The sequence below is a fragment of the Paroedura picta genome, chromosome 3, assembly GCF_049243985.1.
Source record: "Paroedura picta isolate Pp20150507F chromosome 3, Ppicta_v3.0, whole genome shotgun sequence".
NCBI classification, from domain to species: domain Eukaryota; kingdom Metazoa; phylum Chordata; class Lepidosauria; order Squamata; family Gekkonidae; genus Paroedura; species Paroedura picta.
Genome location: NC_135371.1, coordinates 148,086,490 through 148,105,844, shown reverse-complemented (window position 1 = coordinate 148,105,844; position 19,355 = coordinate 148,086,490). Strand labels below are relative to the sequence as shown.

Genomic DNA, 19,355 nt, shown 5'->3' with positions numbered 1-19,355 from the left:
TTCCTTCAACCTTTCTTGCTGGGGTGGAGGGAATGAGACAGGGGAGTCTCTTACACAAGCTGGAAAAAATATTTTGAATTCCTGGAAGAAAGCATGAAATCTTCAGGCACGAGCCCTCGATAGCAATCAAGGAGAAAATTCTTAGGTACTAGCATCAGATTCTTAGTAATTAGCATTTTGGATTTTTTTCAGGCCTGCGACCTGAGCAGCTTTGATCATCTCCTGCAGAGGCCAGCTAGCCCTTTGACGGTCTAAGCTTAGCAGGAAATTTCAGTGAAAGGGTAGGGCAAAACATTTCAAAGACATAGGTGGGAAGCAAAATTAATTCTTTAATAAAAATGTGAAGTTTCTGTATTAAGAATATTTCTAAGCCACCTCTTCAGAGTCCTGCTTGGGACGATTTACAGCTAAAAAACACAGTCTACTACTTTTTAAAATCTATTAAAAAACAATCTATGGGGAAACGAGGCAATAATTTCCCATTATGGAAAATGTAAACACACTGAAAATTTACCAGGAATGGTTTCAATAAAGGAATCCCCAGTGTTGGGTTATGGGGATGGGTTGGCAGACCGCTAGCAATGAAAGTTCAGAACTGTACAGATGAAGGAGATTACTACATGGTGAAGATTACTACTCTGCCTGTTGCTGAGATGTAGGCATCTCTGCAGCAACTGATGTTTTACGGACATGTCTATTAATCCTTGCCGCAGGCTTTCAAGCCTACCACAGAGCCAGGGACCTTCCCCACAACCCACATCTCCCTCAGTGCATTGCCAACTGGCCCTGATCCACGGAAGGTGATGATTCTTTTCTGTAGTCATAAAAGAAAAATAGGTTTCCTACCCCTGTACATTACAGAGAGAATTTTGATTTGTGATCAAGGCTTTTCAACTACAGATAACTGTCCGAAGAACCCATCACATTGGCTGATGCAGGAGGAGCAGTATTCTAACGAAAGGTTACTGCGACACTTTGCAAGAAACAATGTTGTGTTTTGCTTTCTTCAGGGAATCTTTACTGGGAATCTTAAATGTTTGCTGTGTGGGAGGGATTTATGGGTTACCTAGGCCAAAATGAAACGGGCTGGGAATCCTACTGTCTGCTGGACATCTACAGAATGGCAAGGGGAAGGAATGAGATGTGACAGGAAAGTAGTGAATAGAAATAAATACTTGGATTTTCCCCCATCACTCTCCCTTCTGACCCCCTGCTGCAACCTCTAACTCCCTTCTGGCAGTTTGACCTAAGCATGAATTCTGGATTCATGATCACTGTGCTGCAGTTTAAAAAAGCAGTGGGTGGGGGGAGGCTAAAGCACTCTCCTGCCATCCTCCTATTTCTCCACTTTATGTCACATCTTCCCTCTGGCCCACTGTGAAGGATCCTTTGGGGCTGAGCCCATGCCAGTGGACCAGGCCTAGTCAAAGGAGCCTCCTTACAAGACTGTGCATGAGCAGCAGCGTCTTCTGGGATGGGAAGGCAGCTGCCACATGTGATGAGGTGATTAGGAAGGACCCCAATTGAGGCTGACGCCCGTGGGCTTCTCCTATGATTCCCCTTCTTGGCAGTCTGGCAGGCCTGATGGGGAGGGGGAGCTCAAGAGGCCCCCAGGCGGGCCTGCTGGAGGGATTTTCCACTCCCATATTATGTAGCCATTGGGCTGCAAGTTGGGAGGGGAGCGGGCCATTGGATCATCCCAGGTGTTTGTCTGCCTTCGCTCATGCGTGTACTACAAGTGTGTTTATATATATTTTGTGCCATGGGTGCGTCTCTCCCCTACCCAGCAATTTGCCAGATGTGAAGGTGCAGCAATAGTGAAAAGGAGGGACTTATGACCAAGCGGGTTAGACTCAGTGACTATCCTGAGGCAAGGAAGCCTGAACGCACTGACTGTGCTTCTCACTAAGGAAACCCTGGTAAGCTTTTGAGGATTTCCTAGGCACAGTTTGAAAACGACTATGGTCAAAAAACAAAAGCCTTCTAATACCCTAACTCAAATGACACCATACACAAGATTCTGAGGTCCCTAAAACAGTTCATCAGGATGGTTGTTTTTTTTTAAATAGAGAAAGAGCTCTCAGTGAACTTAAGGGCTTGTCATCAGCATCTTGTAGTGTATAATGCTTTATTGACTTTGATGGGCACAGGGTGTGGCTGGCCTCTGGCTGCATGCTTGGCACTCTGGGAACACAATGCAAAAAAGGCAGGTAATCCAATTGCAAATCTAACAACCAGTAGTTGATTATACCACTAACTCATTGATGCCAAACGGCATGCAAGTCCTTTTAAAAGCCAAGAACGATGTGGGTTTGTCCATACCAGGAGTAGTCAAACTGCGGCCCTCCAGATGTCCATGGACTACAATTCCCAGGAGCCTTCTGGGAATTGTAGTACATGGACATCTGGAGGGCCGCAGTTTGACTACCCCTGGTCCATACCATGAAACAATCAGTTTTGCTGTTCATTAAAATCATGTTCCTTCATGCATGCATACACACATGTGCACATACATACACATACGCACAATGGAGACATCTTAGAACAACTCTCAAGAGTCTTTGCACAAATATTATTAAGCTTTCTGGTTGGATCCAAAAATTAAAACTTTAGAAATTGGAATACTTAAAGCACAATTCCAAGTACTTCTACTCAGAAGTATATCAGTTGCCTTCAGTGGTGCTGAATAAGAGTGCATAAATTGGGGCCTTAGTCCACTAAGATTTCTCTTTATTGTCAGAATATAAAGCTATCTGGTTCAGAACTCTAGAGTATGTACTAGTGCAAAAAAACCATGTGTTTCTTATTCTTGTAACTGTGGAGTCATGAGAGGAAAAGGTTAAACCCCTTCATCTAGGCAAAACTACACATTATGTTTCTTGCCAAGTTGGATTCTCCATGTACAGTTCCGAATATGAGCAAATTTAGTCTTTCTTCCTGGTCATTTCAGCTGAGGAAACTAGCATGTGGGGAAAGGCACATAGTTCCATCGTCCCATGCCTAGTTTCCCATACAATGCATTGTTTGTTCTTAAGTTACAGATGAGATCTTAATTGCCCAAGAAGCCACTCCACCCAGCACTAGGGCTAGGCTCATTAGGTTTCTGTAGACTGCTGACCAGTAGGGCGTTGTGAAAGCCTCTCCACATTTTTGCAAAATGTTACATGGGTGATCCCCCATATGGTGTCTGTGTATTTTGGTGTTTCATGAGTTTCCAGGATAAAATCCAAAGGAATGTAACAGAATGTAACAGGGGAAAAATCAAAGAGCTTTGCATTGTTCCCTATCCCTAGCAGCTGGCCAACTAGCAAAGAGTTGAGGTCATCCTGGGCAAACGTATTGTAGCGGTGTGCTTGTGGTTGAGCTACAGATGCAGAATTTCTTATGTCTCCGGGCTTTGCAACCTCTCTCCATGAATGCACAGTAAACTCTCCCTGTTATTTGCAAACTGAAACCAAACAACATCTGTTTTCCAGAGCAAAGATCTGATTCCACTCCATAGCAACCATTTTGTGATAATCCCTGCTGTGGCAGCCATTTTGTCAAAATTCCACTTTCTCAAAATTCTGAAAGTGTCTGCAGGCTTAATAAGTTTGGATACCTCTGTTCTAGGCATTACAGCAGTTCCCATGCTGATATTTCATTTTGCATAAACTGATTCTTTTAGGTGCGGCATTCTGCCTTAGCCCTAAGGGTCGGTGGCTAGGTATGATTTCTGGGTTCTTTTCCACATGCACCTAATGGAGAGCTTTAGTTTCATACTGGCTAATCTTTCAAGAGCTTGAGAGCTATTGGGTTGACTAGCATGAGCATCATGCATGCCCCAAATAGATGACCTTTGGCGCCTCTCAGTTGTATTTATTTGTTTGAAACATTGAGATCCAGTGATGTCCAGCAAAGTATCCAAGTGTGCTTACAAGAACAAAATTTAAAACTGTTTGAATCTACAGAACATGCTACAAAAAATTACCCTCAAGCAAAACTACCTCAGCAAAAACAGGAAAATAAAAGGATTTAAATAAAATCAAATAAAAGAAGACATAATGTAAAATTTGAATGATTTTTTTAAAGTCTTGCTGGGCACATAGAATATTGTAATTTGTGCAGCTGGTGAGATTCAGTGAAGAGGGAGTTCTGCCATGCTGGCCTGACAACAGAAAAGGCCCTATTCCTGGTGCTTTGCCACCAAGCTCGTGTAATGAGAGGCACATAGAATAGTGTGGCCAATTCTGCACGGTTGGAAAAGGCTGAGAGGGCAGTCATATGGAAGTGGGGCTTCCACATGACGTTGCTGTCAGGCTGCCACCCTCCTGAGCCTGGTGTGGATCAGGCCCCAGAAGCCCCAGGCTAAGGGAATGTGAAGTCTTCCAAGTTCCCTTAGCCCATTGTGGGGGGCAACAGGGCCTGTCCCACGGCAGGACCGTGTAGTCAGAGAACACCTGGGCCTTCCAGGGCTGGTTCTTCCCTGTCCTATGGTGGCCCAGACGGTGCAAAGAAAAACTGTTTCATATTTAGTAGTAAGAGAAATACTCTTAGAAAAGAATAGATGAACCATAATTGTGAAAAAGAAAAAAAAAGTAACTTTAATATAACACTGTTCTCATATAGTACTGGTAATGTTCTGACATGTGTAAAATAATCACTTTCCTAGGGTCTCATGTATACATATGTGAAGCTTCCTTAAGCTGAATCAGACCAATGATCCTATAAGGGTCAGTATTGTCTACTCGGACTTTTCAGCAGCTTTCCAGCGTCTCTAATAAGTGCTTTTCACATTACCTACTTTGTGATGGTTTTTTAGCTGGAGATGCCGGGAATTGAACTTGAGACTTTCTGTATGCAAAGCAGATGCTCTCCCACTGAGCCATAGCTGCACTTTCACAGTCTGTTCCTTACATGAGTTCTTCAGATGGCAACTATAACCAGTGTAAACAATTAAGGAAATGTATGAATGGAACGGTAACCTGTGAATTGATCTTAGAGAGATCCTGCTTAACAAGCTGTTTTTCCTAATACTTGTGTCATATCATGTTTTCCACTTAGCTGAGTATGGGGAAATGAACAACAAAATATCTGTTGAAAGAAGCCCCTGAAGCTCGTATGCATCTGAGTAGGCTGAGTATTAACAGCAACAACTCTGAGTAGAGTCAAGACATATAAGAAGAGCCTTGGTAGATCAGAACAGGTGCCAAAGAGGTGTTTTTGTGAACTTCATAAGAACAGGAAGGCCCTCTTTCTGCTTCTCATTTCCAGGGTTCATCCAGGTACATCTATTCTATATGATTTAGTCTGGTACCTTCTAAAAGCCATCTGAAGTAACAGTGATTGACACACATTATGGCAGGGAGTTTCAGAGATGAATTTCAGGACACTGGTGTCAGACTGCAGTGCTGCAAGGCATTGTGCTGAGGCCAGAAAGATTTAAAAAGAAATTACTTTTAAAATGTGACCTTTTGGGTAGTGAACTATAGGCACCCTCTTGCACTGTGAGTCTTGCACGTGCTAATGCATACTTTGTTCCATTCCTGTTGTACACACTTGTAAATGGGTGGCAGACAGTAGCTGTGGGAACTTCTCTAGACCCTTACTTTGAAACATGGCCAAAAATTGCTCTGGAAGTCATACACTCTGGAAATTCTTTGTTTGAAAAAAGGAACCAAGTCATGAGTGTTATCTGGGCACTGAAAAGCAGAACCAGCAAACGAGTTCAAGGTTTTAAAGCCACAGCTTTTCTGTGGTACTTCTCTAGGGGTTCAAAGTACTTCATGTTGATCATTCACACTGGTTGTACCCAATAAGGAAGGCCTGCATGAGTAGATACTCTCACCATTATGGATGAAGTGATGGTTGCATAAGGACATATAACCGCTTGCATAAGGGCATATAACAAGGGCATGTCTGAGAACTGATTTAGGAACTTCCAGCTGAAGCTTTTCCTTGCTAGGCAACACCAGTTCTAAAATGTAGGAAGTCCATCAGCTTGGCATTTTTGTTACGAGTAAGCAAAAAATCTTTAAAAGTGCTTGAAATGACAATAAACTGAAACAGACCCCAGAATCACAAGGCACAAAGCAGAAGTCCTGCCTGAGTTGAAATCTGGGGTCAGTTCATAGGACTGAAAAGGCATGTTGAGAGTGTGTCTGAGTGAAAGGACGCTGAAGTCAGCCTGCGGTGAAGCAGCTGAGTGATTTCTTCAACATGTGGCCAGCATACAACCATCCCTAAGCCACATTTCCCCCTGCAAGCGTCTAGGGCCATGTATAGATGGGACTTGACTTTGCTGCATTTAAGGCTATCATCATATCATATCCCAAATGTTGCCAGCATCTGTTTGCTCAGAAAGCCAAGAAATGCTGTACTGAAAGCCACTTCTGGCTTAGAAGATTGACAGTACAATGTTAAAGAGTTACACCCTTCTGAACCTATTGACTTTGATGTATATCTCTGAGAATTTCATTCTAGGTGTGAGAAGTGATGCATGTGATGCTGTTTTTTCTAGTGTTCCATCCCTCCAAATATTCCACTCTTTGTGGGAACCAGCCTGACACACCTAAAAGGACCATTGTAAAAGTGGAACCAGTGACTGGATGCTGTCAGACAAATTAAGGGGGTTTTCACTTGGGCCCTCCCCACCACTCAGTGATTCAGGATTCTATAAAAAGGTTTTGTGGACCAACTGTGGGAGCACTAAGGCAGTAGAACACCCTTCCCCTCAATCCTTTGTCTCCTTTTTAAAAATGTGTTTTACTCCCTCTTTCTCCCACTGGTTGTCTTCTTCTGTGTCCATGTTATTCCCCTTTGACCTTCCTCTATGTATGGGTGTGTTTAATTCCCCATCTACCTTCTTCTTGTGTATGTTTCTGCTTGCTTGGCTTCTCCTCCTGTTGCAACCATTTTGTGCTTGGCTACGCCTCCTGTGACCGTTTCCGCACTGGAGGCTCTGTGCCAGGCTGCAAGCTGGAGTTTGAGCCAGGTCAGGTTGCCCTGCCTCTTCTTGCTCCAGCACAGGAGAGCATTTGGCTCGGTGCACCTCGTCCATCCCGGATTTGTTCTCCAGCATGGGAGCCAGAGCAGTGAAGTTCCCAGTGCAGAAACAATCAACTGCGAGAGTCATTTGTAGTGGCACCCACCATCCTGTCTCAAAACTCCAGGCTTAGAAAGGTTAGGGAGCCCTGCCTTTGATGTTCAAATTTCATTAGTAAACAGTAAATGAATGAGTTGGCCATATCATGGAATCCGGCTCACTGGAGAAAGCAATTATGCTAGGATTGGTAAAAGGAAGCTAGGCCAACAAAGAACCCGATAGTTAGGCATGATCAAAATGGACACTGGCCAAAGCATTGGCCCCTACCTGGTGGAATGAGCTCCCAGGTGAGCTGCAGGCCCTGCGGGATTTACCAGCTTTCCGCAGGGCCTGCAAGATGGAGCTCTTCCGCCAGGTTTTTGGTTGAGGCCAGGATCAGCAAATGAGAGTCATTATTCCCCCCCCCCTTGGGTCTAGCAGGTTATCTCCTCCCCACCTTCCCTGCCGCTCTGATAGTAGGGGGTGGGAATAATGAGAGTTTTTCCGCCATGTTAGGAATGTTTTTAAGTCTTTTAATGGGTATTTTTAATGGGAAGAAGACTGTTGTTACATAAATAAATATAATAAATATAATAATAGTAGTAGTAGTAGTAGTAGTAATAACTAAAAGAAGCAGTGCAAGATCGAGAAATGTGGAGGCAGCTGAGCCATGAGGTCACCAAGAGCTGGACACGACTGAATGGCTAACACCATCACATCATCAAATGAATGAGTTACCTGAGCGGGTGGCTAATGTAACAATTGCAGTGATGCCATGGTGGGAGTCTGTTTCCTAACCCTTCAACATTTGACAGATGAAAACAGGGACAAGATTGTAGCACCCTTATTTTAATACTAAATAGCCTGCGCCCCTCTTTTTATACATTGCTGAACTCCACTCTGACTATATTCTTGATTTTGCATCATCCAGTCCTTCACTGTTTTCAGAGTCAAAAGTTCCTTTAGCTTCAAGTTTCCTAAAGCATACTGTGTATTATTACTGACCATTCAAAATGAGCCTTGTCAGCAGGTGAAGGGTAAGCTGTGTGGTGCCTTAATAGACATGTGTCTACACGCATGTGCATTGTTATATATGTGTCCTTCCTTTCTTGGAGGAAGGACACATATATCTTGGAGCTTGAAGCAGTATACATGAGAGTTTCCCGGGAGGTCTCTCATCACAATACTGACCAGCCTGCTGAGCTATACCTTCCAACTACAGAACTTCTAAAGACTCTGGAGAGAAAGCAGAACTCTGAAAAATGACCCCTCTAGCAATTCACACTAAACATATAGCAAGGCATTCTCCATAGGTGATTTATCAGAGATGGGGATCAGAACATAAGAACTGTTACTGATAAACAGGGACAGCTGGAGGGAATGCATGTATACACAGACACTTATGACATTTGCACCTCTAGCAGTAATAATTTTCTTCTGTTCCTCCATAGTGATTTGTGGATGGACACTGGAATCCCACCCTCTGCCAGTTCTCCCTTACTACACACATATCCAAGCTGAGACCAGTAATGTGAAGCAAATATATAGAAACTTAGGTGATTGGGCAGATTTAGCAAAATAAGTTAATAATGGCGAGCCAACAGACACAAAGGACACTGAAACCAGTAGACATCCAAGTACATTATCCTGATTACATTCCTGTTATCCTTTTGTAATGGAGTTTCACGGTCCACCCTCAAACCCCTTTTTCTCTGACACAATTGAACAAAAATATCCTGGTGTGGAAACAGCCTCCAGTCGAATGTTCTGTGACAATGAGTTCCATGGATAATGTTTTACTCGAAAAAGTATCTTGAACTCATGAAGCTACTTTGGTCTATCAGGGTATCTACTCAGCACTATCTACTCAGACTGGCAGCAGCTTTCATCTGAAACCTGGTCCTTATAATTGGAGATGCTGAGGATTGGACCTGGGACCTGAGAGCCAGCTTGGTGCAGTAGTTAAGAGGGGTGGCCTTTAACCTGAAGAACTAGGTTTGATTCTCTGCTCCTCTAAGCTGGATGACCTTGGGCCAGTCACCATTCTTTCAGAGATCTCTCAGCCCCACCTACCTGCTAGAGTGTCTGTTGTGGGGAGAGGAAGGGTAGGCAATTGTAAGCTGCTCTGAGACTCCTTCAGGTAGTAAACAGCAGGATACAAAAAAAAGCTGTTTTTCTACATGTCAAGTAGATACTCTACCAATGAGCCTGTGCCCAAATAACTCTTATGTTTGTCCCAAACTTCATGGTTGTGAGGTTTACCCATCATCATCTTGTTTTGACAGAGGGAAGTGTGCTAGTTTCCTTCTCACCTGATCACTGCATGAGAATGTTTTCCGAGTTTTTGGAGCAGATTTATAGGATGACCTAATTTCATATTTGCTGAGTCTCTTCTTAAGAGCATGTGGAGAGCACTAGACATGAGGCGCCTCTTTGGCTTATCCCCCAGAGACTTTAGATGCAGACAGTGTCTATGAGAATTGAAGCTCTGGCCAGTTGTGAAATGAGGAGGTCACAGGTTAACTCCGCAATGGGCAGGGAAGTCTGGGAAACAGCTGGAGCCGAGGGAGAACTGTAGGCCCACAGCTAGCCAAGAGGAAGAAACAGAGCAAAGAAACAGAGTGGGAGGAATAACAACAAACAGAGCCTCCAAAGCCCTTTCATTCTGAAGTCCTAGATAAATACTATTGTTACAGTTTGTGGGGAAAATGCGGATTATTCTATTCTAATGTATCCCTCTTGTTGCTCACTCCATATGAGGCTGCATATATGAGATGTTCATTGGGAACAAGGAATGAGCAATTGCCTTTACTGAAGTCTCTAGGGCAATATTACATTTTCAGAAGACAGATTTCAGCTAGGATAACTGCTCTCAACTCATATAGCAACCATTTTTGTTGCTATTATTCCTTTTGGAAGGACATGTTGCATAGTGAACATGAGCACCAGACTTCCTGCTTTATATGCACGGGGGCAGCTGGACAGTAAGTCAAGGTCATTCTGGGTTGGGAAGGGCTTCTTTAGCGCTCAGAGCCTTGACTTAAGCCTTGCTTTTGTACACCTCCTCATGCTTAACTAGTACTTCTCATCCTATGTACTTTCCCATCATGTGTACTTTCTTTGCAACCGCACTGTGAAGAACCTTATAATGGTGAGGCAAGGATACTCCATTATGGAAAAGATTCCTTTGTGGCTTCAATTCTTTGCTTGTTCTTACACTGGTTCATGTTTCCTGTCTTGGTCTGCTGGCTATGGCCCTGTCCTTGACACTGCTGGCTCATAACTCTGATTTCCACTCATCTTGTCATGTGAATCTGGTACCATTTGACTTCATGTCATGTGCTTGCAGCACAGTGGGTCCATGCCACTACGTGAGGGTTTAAAGAGGGTCACAGGCATGGAAAGGTTGAAGACCACTGTGTGAGGTTCTTCTACTGAGGGTAGACAATAGAAGCCTCCTGACCAGATCACTAGGGAGAGGTATGGTAACATCACGGTAGCAGTAGGCCGGCTTAGGACTGATCTCTAATACCACATCCTAGATGAGTCTGCTCATAAATAAGTTCTATTATCTCTAGTGGTATGATCTGCTTAACACTTTGTGAATGGGTATAGATTATGTATTTATGTATGTATGTATTTATTTATTTATTGCTTTGATTTATATCCCACCACTCTCCATGGACTCACGGTGGGTTACACAAACAGATTAAAACCCCCATAAAATCAATCACAAGTCCCTTAAAACCATTATAAAACCAATACAAACAACAGTATAATCCCAAATCTTCCACGATCTACAGTCAACCATCACATGTATAAGATTTGCAGAATGACATGGCATTGGCTGGAGGACGGGCCCCAGTTGTACCTGAAACCCAGCCTCAACCTGGCAGAACAGCTCCGTTTTGCAGGTGCTGCGGAACTGAGACAACCCCATCAGGGCCCTCTGCTCTTCTGGGAGCTCATTCCACCAGGTTGGGGCCAGGGTTGAAAAAGCCCTGGCCCAGGTCAAGGCCAGGTATACTTCTCTGGGGACAGGGACAACAAGCAGATTTGCACCCGGAGAGCAAAGAACCTTGCGGGGGGCATAAACAGACAAGCGGTCCCTTGGTAGTTTTTATGTCTTCAGACAGACATTACGGAAGGCAAAAACCTTTGGCTAAACATTGCTTATTTATGTTGGCTCTTTGAGTATTGGATCATTTTTTACTTAATTGGTGTGTGTGACTTTTTATGTTTGGAAACTGCTTTAATATATTGATGAAAAGCTGAATAGAAGTATCTTTAGTGTTCCCAGTTAGTAGGGTTTATCAACAAACTATGAAAAAATGTCCCTTTAATAGGGACAACACAGGAATTATTATTATTTGACTTTATTTGAATGTTTATTTGAATGTTATTTTCCTCCATATCATGAAAAGTTTCAGCTCACTAGATCTCTCTTAAAGGAATGTGACATTTTTCTGCATACCTCTTTACAATTCGGAATATATTGAATGAATGAACGAATGAACGAACGAACAAATGAACGCACGTCAAACCAAGCTGACCTTCTCATTATAAAATTTGGTGCAGACAGGATGCTTTTTGTACACTGTCCTAACTCACATACAGATCCAAATAAAAAATGCTGAGCTCCACGCAGATAGATTCGGATGGGTATCTGAAGAAGTGTGCTTGCACACAAAAGTTTACTTTGAATAACATTTTGTTGGTCTAAATGGTGCCACCGGTCTCAAATTTTGTTGAGCTCTGTGCTGATATTAAAATCCACTAACAGGGTCAATAGCAAAGGCAAGGTGGTGTTTGCATATGTAAGAGAACTCCACAGTATACAGAAATGTGAGACCCCCACACACACAAAACGCTAAATTAATGCAAATGGTTAAATGTGAAGGAAATTCAGAGCGACAATAACAAAGAGGTTGTCCCATCTCTGATACAAATGTAATGTTGTTTCCCTGCAAACAGCAATTTGCGGGTCAGAAACCAGCCTTCAGAACCCTGATGAGCACCAGTGCAAACGTATCTTTGGCTGAGGCTGACAAGAGAAGGAAGGATCAAATTTGGAAGGAAGTTTGTAATCCTGACGGTGGCTTCTGATTTTCAGGGAGCCAGCATTACATATTTATCAGACCATGATCTCAGTGTTGCTTTCTGATCTCACTGTCTACAGGCCAGTGTTATTTGTAGCCCCTGTTTCCCCTTCGTAATCAACAACAAAAGCAAGCTGTTTCCGGGGAGTTCATGGCCCCTCAAGGCGGCTTCATGGCTGGAGCCATGCTGTTTTTTCTCTTGTTCTGATAGATCTTTGAAGGCTTATAGCTCTCTGTGTTTGCGTGTTTCTATTTCCCTCCATCGGCAGAATCTAAACAATCTTGATTCCTGTCCCGGCTGAAACACCCTGGCTACATGCTGGAATTCTTGAATAGCAGGAAACTGGGGCTTGGTTTGTTTGTGCTAGGAATCTGTGGACGCTGCAGAACAAAATAAGCATGGACTCCCAAGGCCCTAAACTTGTGCATTTTAAAATGGGAAGGTTGTATGAACTGAATGGCAAACAGATGAGATCAAGACTCCACTGTGAATCTAGCTTGACATTTCTATTTCACACGGAAATGAAGAAACAAGCTAAATAAATAAATTACTAAAACCATTTTGCGAGAGGAGCAGCTGGAACATTTTTGGATGCCTGCAAAAGGGGAGGGGGGGTTGTACCATTGATAAGCCTGCTACGCCCACCCCCTCCCCCTGGATTCAGTCTCAGAAATCAACAGCTGGCCTCAATTTATGGAGATAGATAGGAGGTGTTGGAACAAAGCCCAAGCAATGCATTGCAAGAGAGGATCCATCCCAACAATAACAGCACAGGACCACTTTTGATGACTCACCCTATCAAAACCCAAGATTAGAAATCCATCTCTTTCATTTAAAAAAAAATGTAAAACTTGATGCCTAACATTCAACCTTGGCTGCAAATAAGTTCACAGCACTTCCTCCTATATCTGAGCCATGTTTATTAATCTCCCAGACAACCCTCCGGTGCATCCTCTCTATAAAGGAGTTAGCATGTGGCCTGGACAGAAAGCAGCTGCCATTCAAAAGCCTCCTTTCCTGTGCACACCTGCAGAATGGCCTTCTTTTCGCTGAACGTCTTTTTGCTGAACAGCAACTATAGGAAACAGGACAGAGCAAGTTCTTTCTGTTATAGACAATGGACGCTAAATAACATGCTTTCACTCTGCTTTGAGTGTACTTTGCAACTCCATTTGGCTTACTTGTAAACATGGGTTGAAGCTGTCTTATTTAGCGTGTGTGAAAGTGCCAATAACTCTTATCCTCCAGGGTGCCTGGCCCTGTGAGTCCCATGGCTACTGTGATGCGAACAATCAATGAGACCAAGAGCACAGTGCCTGTGCTCTGCAGAAGTTTCATGAGAATTCTGCCATGGGTGCACCCCCTCATACCACTTTTGTTTATTTAGACTTATGGATGTTATCTGTTTAAAATAAGCCAACACTTCCTCTGCTTTCATAAGCTAGCCAAGTCAAAAAGCTGGAGACACCACCAAATCATGTATGAATACACCATGCGTGAAAGCAAGTCAAAACTCTTTTCTTCCGTGGGTTTTTCTGCATGGTTTTCTTCATCAGTTCTGGTTCTATACTATTTTGGTTTATTTTATCCCATGATTTCGGCATGCTTTTTGTGCCTTTATTGTTCACTCCATTCCCCCCCCCCCTTTTAAGACCAATTTTACCCCAATGTTTTTCTGTAAGCCAATTTTGATTGGGCTGTTTCTTTTTCCCACCCACCTCCAGCCCACTTTTCAGTGGCTCACTTTTCATCATTAAACCGCTGTCTTCACCCAATTAAAAAAGGGGTAGGTATTCCCTTCCCTCAGGGAGATATAAAAAAGCATAAATTCACAAAGACAGAAAACTTACCTTTTAAAAAAATGAAAACTGAGGGCCTTTTCGCACGGGGATCTTTGTTGCAAATTGTTTGCGGAATGAAAAATCGCCATTTAAAATAGTGGAATTCGTCGTTATGCATACCTGCCTTTGTAGTGGAATCAGTTGCGTTTTTTAGCGTTTCCCACAGGCTTCCGGTCTCGGCAGAAATCGCTAGAAAGGAAGCGCTATTGCCAAGCTCGTCCCGCCCCTGGCCGTCAAGCAGCCAATGGGCAGCCGTTAGCATGCTCCCAAACAGCCCCTTTCCCTTTAAGAAAGGTTTTTAAAAAAAAAAACAGACCCATAGCAACGAATCTATGTAGATTCGTTGCTACGGAGAGACCCATCCAGCTGCCTAATGTGAGCTGTCGTTTGATTGTATGATCGTTGGCACGCTGCCTCGAGTGATAAAAAAAAATTCCCCCCCCCCTTCTCACGGGCCCGATTTTCGGCTGAATTTATGTGTAAAAAATAAAGGGACTTTATTTCAGCAAACGGGCTTTTAAGTGGTTTGTGCTTAGTGACTAAAGGTGAAGGACTGAAGCCAGGGAAGCCTCTAAACAGAAAGAGGCTCGCCGGTGCGTTTATCCCCGCTCGCTCGGAGAAAAAAAAATGGCGATCGCTTCGCCGGAAGTTTGGAGGAGAGAGCCAGGGGGAGGGACTTTGAAGAACCAGCAACAATGGTAACGCACAGGTCTTTAGCACTACTGTTGCAGATTGGTTGCAGGAGTGTATCGCTATCCGGAGGGTGAATCCACTTTTCTGGATTCCCCTGAAAGCGCCACAACGAAGCGCTTTTTGCGGGTCGGTTTCAGGATTGTTGCAGATTGTCTACGACGTCGTGGGTTATGGCAAATTAGTAGCGTTTCCAATTAGCAACCATTGTGCTATTTTGAAGCCGTGCGAAATGGCCCTGAGAATTAGAGAACCTGCTTAGACTATCATTACAAAAGTAAAGCTTTATATCGATATTTTAGGGCCATTTATACAGGGATGACCGATAATGACAACCCCTTCACTTGAAAATCCTCATTATTTAACCCAAGTGAAGAAGGAAATACTGATTCCACAATTGCAAAAATGCACAGGAGGGCTGACATGCAGAAGAACCTTGCCCCAATCGATTTCAGTTCTTGTGGATTGACCAGGAGTAACTCAAGAATGCAGGAGAAGGCCTCTCTTGTTCTCATATAATATTCTATATTTTAAATCAGAAAAGATAGCAACGTGCGGGGTGGGGGAAAGAGCACATTACAAGGAAAGTCAAGAAGCAGCTAGTCCAAACTCCGTGATCTTTCACAGATCGTTGCCATTAGATGGTCCTAACAGCTCCGTCTCACTTCCCTATTGGGTTACCACTGTGTCCCTGTTGTGCATATTTTCATTTCTCCATGTGTTTAACAAACACCGTGTGCACATTGCATTTTGGCAAGATAAATACTGTTGTAATGTGACTTTGAAAAGGGAGTGTTAGGATCTTTATTACTAACTCATTGTTTTGTTTCTGCAGAGAAAATGTTGCCAGGAGCTATCTTGGGTCTTTTCTTGGCTATCCCGAATCTCCCAAGAGGCACTGGTAAGAAACCATTGGAGCAGACTGAGCGCAGGGGCGTTACAGGAATATGGCCATTGGGGCTGCAATGACAAAACACTATGTGTGAGATAAAAGAATATAAATAGCACACTTGCATTACAGAGCACTAGTCAATTTGCAGCTGTAGTGGGGGCCAGTTCCATGGGATGGGGAGAATTATGTATGTTGTGCTGAGTTCTGTCAAGGAAGGGCAGACAGGCAGTTCCAGTCATCACAAATTAAAAAGTACACAGGCAACAAGAAACAGTAAGCAGGAGAACACAACAAAATGGTAGATAATAACTTGGCTTGCATGGCAGATGCATAGGGAACTTCTAGCAAGGCGGAAACGAAGAGGCATGACCACCAAGGAAAAACTGACATTCTGATCTGACATTCTAATCTGAATGGTCCAAAAGCAGGCTCAACTAAAATGACACAAAACAGTGTGCAAGCGTTTGAATACTTTAGAACTCTTCAGCAGGCTAAATGATACAACAATTTAAATGGTGGGAGGAGACAGTTTTCTCAGGTCATAATAAGACCTTTTCTTGTCAGCATCTTGCACCCATGTATCTGCCTACAATGTCTTTGATCTGAAATGTATTTACTAATCCATGGATACAATGGATTGTTATATTATCTTTGTTGTAATTAATGTTTTGTCATTTGTGTACATGGTGCCTTAGAGGGGCCCTTACATAATACACTGTGGCCTTACATAAAACTTGAACATTGTTTTCTGTACTCCTTTCTCCATACTGTAAAAAGGAGGAACGGTGTCATTTAGTAAGGTACATCAATGTGGAAGGGGGTTCACATTGCATTTTGGCAAGATAAATACTAGAATGGATGGATAGGTCAACACCATGAAAGAAGAAGAAAGGAATCAATTCTCATTTTACCCAGGTCCTACTAAACACATTAATGACATTTTGAGGACCAGGTTCTATTAGATTATATAAAATCCTACCATATTGGTTGGCAGAGCCAAAGAGATTTGCTGATGCCCCCATGGGAAACTGTGATAAGGCCTCTTATAGTCTCAATTATTCAATTCTTTGAAATTATATCCCACTTTTCTCCTTTAAACCCCTTTAAGCACTATGTGCATTACTCATGGCAGGAAATGAGGAGAGGATGAAGACCCAGGTGCAAGCAGGCATCAATCCTAAGTGTCCTCACTAGGAAGGAAGCCCCACTGGGGTCTGTGAGACTTATTTATCAGAGTATCACAGCAGAATCCAGCCCAGGACTACCCAGAAGGATTTACTTGCAGGAAAGTGTCCTTAGGATTACAGTACAAAGTTTGAGTCTAAAGGCACCTTGAAGACCAGGTTTTTGTGTGTGCACGCCTCAAAGCTCACACCTTGGTATAGTGGTTAGGAGTGTGGCTGAGAGCCATCTTGGTGTAGTGATTAGGAGTGCTGATTTCTAATCTGGCGAGCCAGATTTGATTCCCCACTCCTCCTCCCCATGCAGCCAGCTGGGTGACCTTGGGCTCGCCACAGCACTGATAAAGCTGTTCTGACCAAGCAGTAATATCAGGGCTCTATCAGCCTCACCCACCTCACAGGGTGTCTGTTGTGGGGAGAGGGAAGGGAAGGGGATTGTAAGCCACTTTGAGACCCCTTCGGGTAGAGAAAAGTGGTATATAAGAACCAACTCTTCTTCTTCTTCTTGAATAAATCTTTGTTGGTCTTAAAGGTGCCATTGGACTCAAATTTTGTACTGCTTCTTCAGACTAACACAGCTACCCACCTAAATCTGTCTTTAGGATTGCAGTGTTTGTGTTTGCCTGGGAAGGGAGTACCAAAGCCCTGATCAACTCAACAGAAGGGAATCGCTCACTGCAATGGCCTCAACTTATTATGAAATGTATGTGGCATCCCCATCACCTAGCTAGCGCCAGGCTAGATGTCCTGGGATGTGCATAAGAAGCACGGCATAGTCAAGAAAATGTGCCAAATTGCCTTTCAACTATATGTCTGAATTACATTTATATCTTGCCTTCCCTAGAGAGCAAAAGGGAGTACACTGGGTTCTCAGATGGTCTCCCACTGACAAGAAGCCGGCTTCATCAACAGTCATGTATCAAGTGTTTGGGGGCCCACTCGATATGGTTACCTTCCTGGTTAGCCTCTTCTTGCTGTGGAAGAGCAGAGGCTGCCTTCCTGCACATTTTAAAGCCCAAACACTGGGGAATATCTTGACCATGGCATAGTTATTTGGATTTGATGGGCAATTGGGGAATAGAGGGTGAAACATCTGTGAAACAGCCTCTTCTTCTTTCTATCCTCTGCAGGTCTGCTATCCTGCATCTGTGAGAAGCATGAATGTGTTAACAAAACTTGCTCAGGAGAGGGGTGTTTTACAAGCAGACATCTGGAGCAAGGGACCACCATCATCAGGAAGGGATGTATGCACCCCGATTCCCTGAGTTGTAGAGGCGACATCACAGAGAACTTTGGCACAGTATGCTGCAAATCTGAGCTGTGTAATAAGAATCTCAGTATTGAGCTGGAAGGTACAGTTGCACCTTTTGATGTTGTAAGGTTCATGCCAAGTGGGGAGAAGGGACCTGATGTTTCCTATGGTTTCTTGCACATGAAAGACCCCTAAACAAAAATTAGGCATTGCAGTGTGCTTAACTCTTTCTCACTGGCTATTAGGCAACCTGGAGCTCACAGCAGTTTTTGAAAAATGTGTTAATGGTGAACTGTGATTGTTTGGGAACTCCCAGTCTTTTATTAACCTATAGATAGATGGGACTACCTTAAGTTTGGCACTTTTATGAACAATCAAGTATGCCACCACCCTAAAGTCTCTTGCTGCACAGATCCATACCCTGTTTGGGAGGTTAACTGAGTTGTTAAGCTCAATATATGAGCAACCAGCCATTTGGAAACTCGCTGAATAGAATTAGATGCAGTTGTTTATAGAAACATTATACATTGAAATGGTCAGTTATAATGTTGTAGGGTCCAAGTATCATAGACAGTGGTACTCTGAAATGTAGCATTTACACCATGGTCAGCATTAGTTTTTCACAAGTTCTTACATTGTTTTGTAGTCAATATTGCAAAGACAAGCAGTCTCAAGGTGCTGAACAGATTGTCACCCCGAATGCACGCTAAAACCCCCATGCATAATGGGTCAGCAGGAGCCATAGCAGGTAATTAGGGCTCATTCTTAGGAGAGAAGCAGGGCTTGTCAGCAGCTTGGGGCAGCTCTCTCTGTCTCTCTCTCCCTCCCTCCCTCACAGCAGGGATGGCTCTCTCTGTGTCTCTGTCAGCAGCAGCTTGGGGCAATTCTCTCTGTGTCTCTCTCTGCCTTCCTCGCAGCAGGAGCAATAGGAGGGAATAAGGGCTCATGTTAGGGCTGGCAGGGCTCTGTGTGTTTCTCTCAGTCTCTAGCGCATCTGAGAGGAACGTGGCTAGTGGCCAGGGAGGGAGGGCGGGAGCTGTAGGGGCAGGACCAATGCCCCTATTGGCCCTATTCCAACTTGGACAGCTGCACACGTTCCACCCCCCAGACTGTTTCACAAATATATAGAGGAACAATAGATAAGGATGTATATTTTCTGCTGGTTGCTGACTGTATTAATAAGTATCACATGATGATGATGATTGTTATAATGATATACTGGTATATGCAAGTGCTAATGTTTTAAACAACTTAAAAGGGCCAGTAGCCCAGTAGCGGGGTATTGCTGTTGCTAAGAAACTGGAGCTGGGATACTGAAACTTGCCATTGTCGGGAG

The 19,355-nt window shown here is 43.6% G+C and overlaps 1 protein-coding gene across 3 annotated transcripts in view; it reads left to right on the top strand.

The window, feature by feature from the left end:
• The window catches only part of ACVRL1 (activin A receptor like type 1), a 52,615-nt gene that overhangs the window by 491 nt on the left and 32,769 nt on the right, over positions 1–19,355 (top strand). Inside the window, exons 2-5 of one of the 3 annotated variants that reach the window (XM_077328608.1) lie at positions 193–281; positions 15,530–15,595; positions 17,898–18,119; positions 18,666–18,767. In XM_077328608.1, the coding sequence (XP_077184723.1) occupies positions 15,535–15,595; positions 17,898–18,119; positions 18,666–18,767 (385 nt within the window). In that variant the 5' untranslated portion in view covers positions 193–281; positions 15,530–15,534. The remainder of the gene's footprint in view (positions 1–192; positions 282–15,529; positions 15,596–17,897; positions 18,120–18,665; positions 18,768–19,355) is intronic. The other 2 variants (XM_077328607.1, XM_077328609.1) reach the window with 2 other exon arrangements.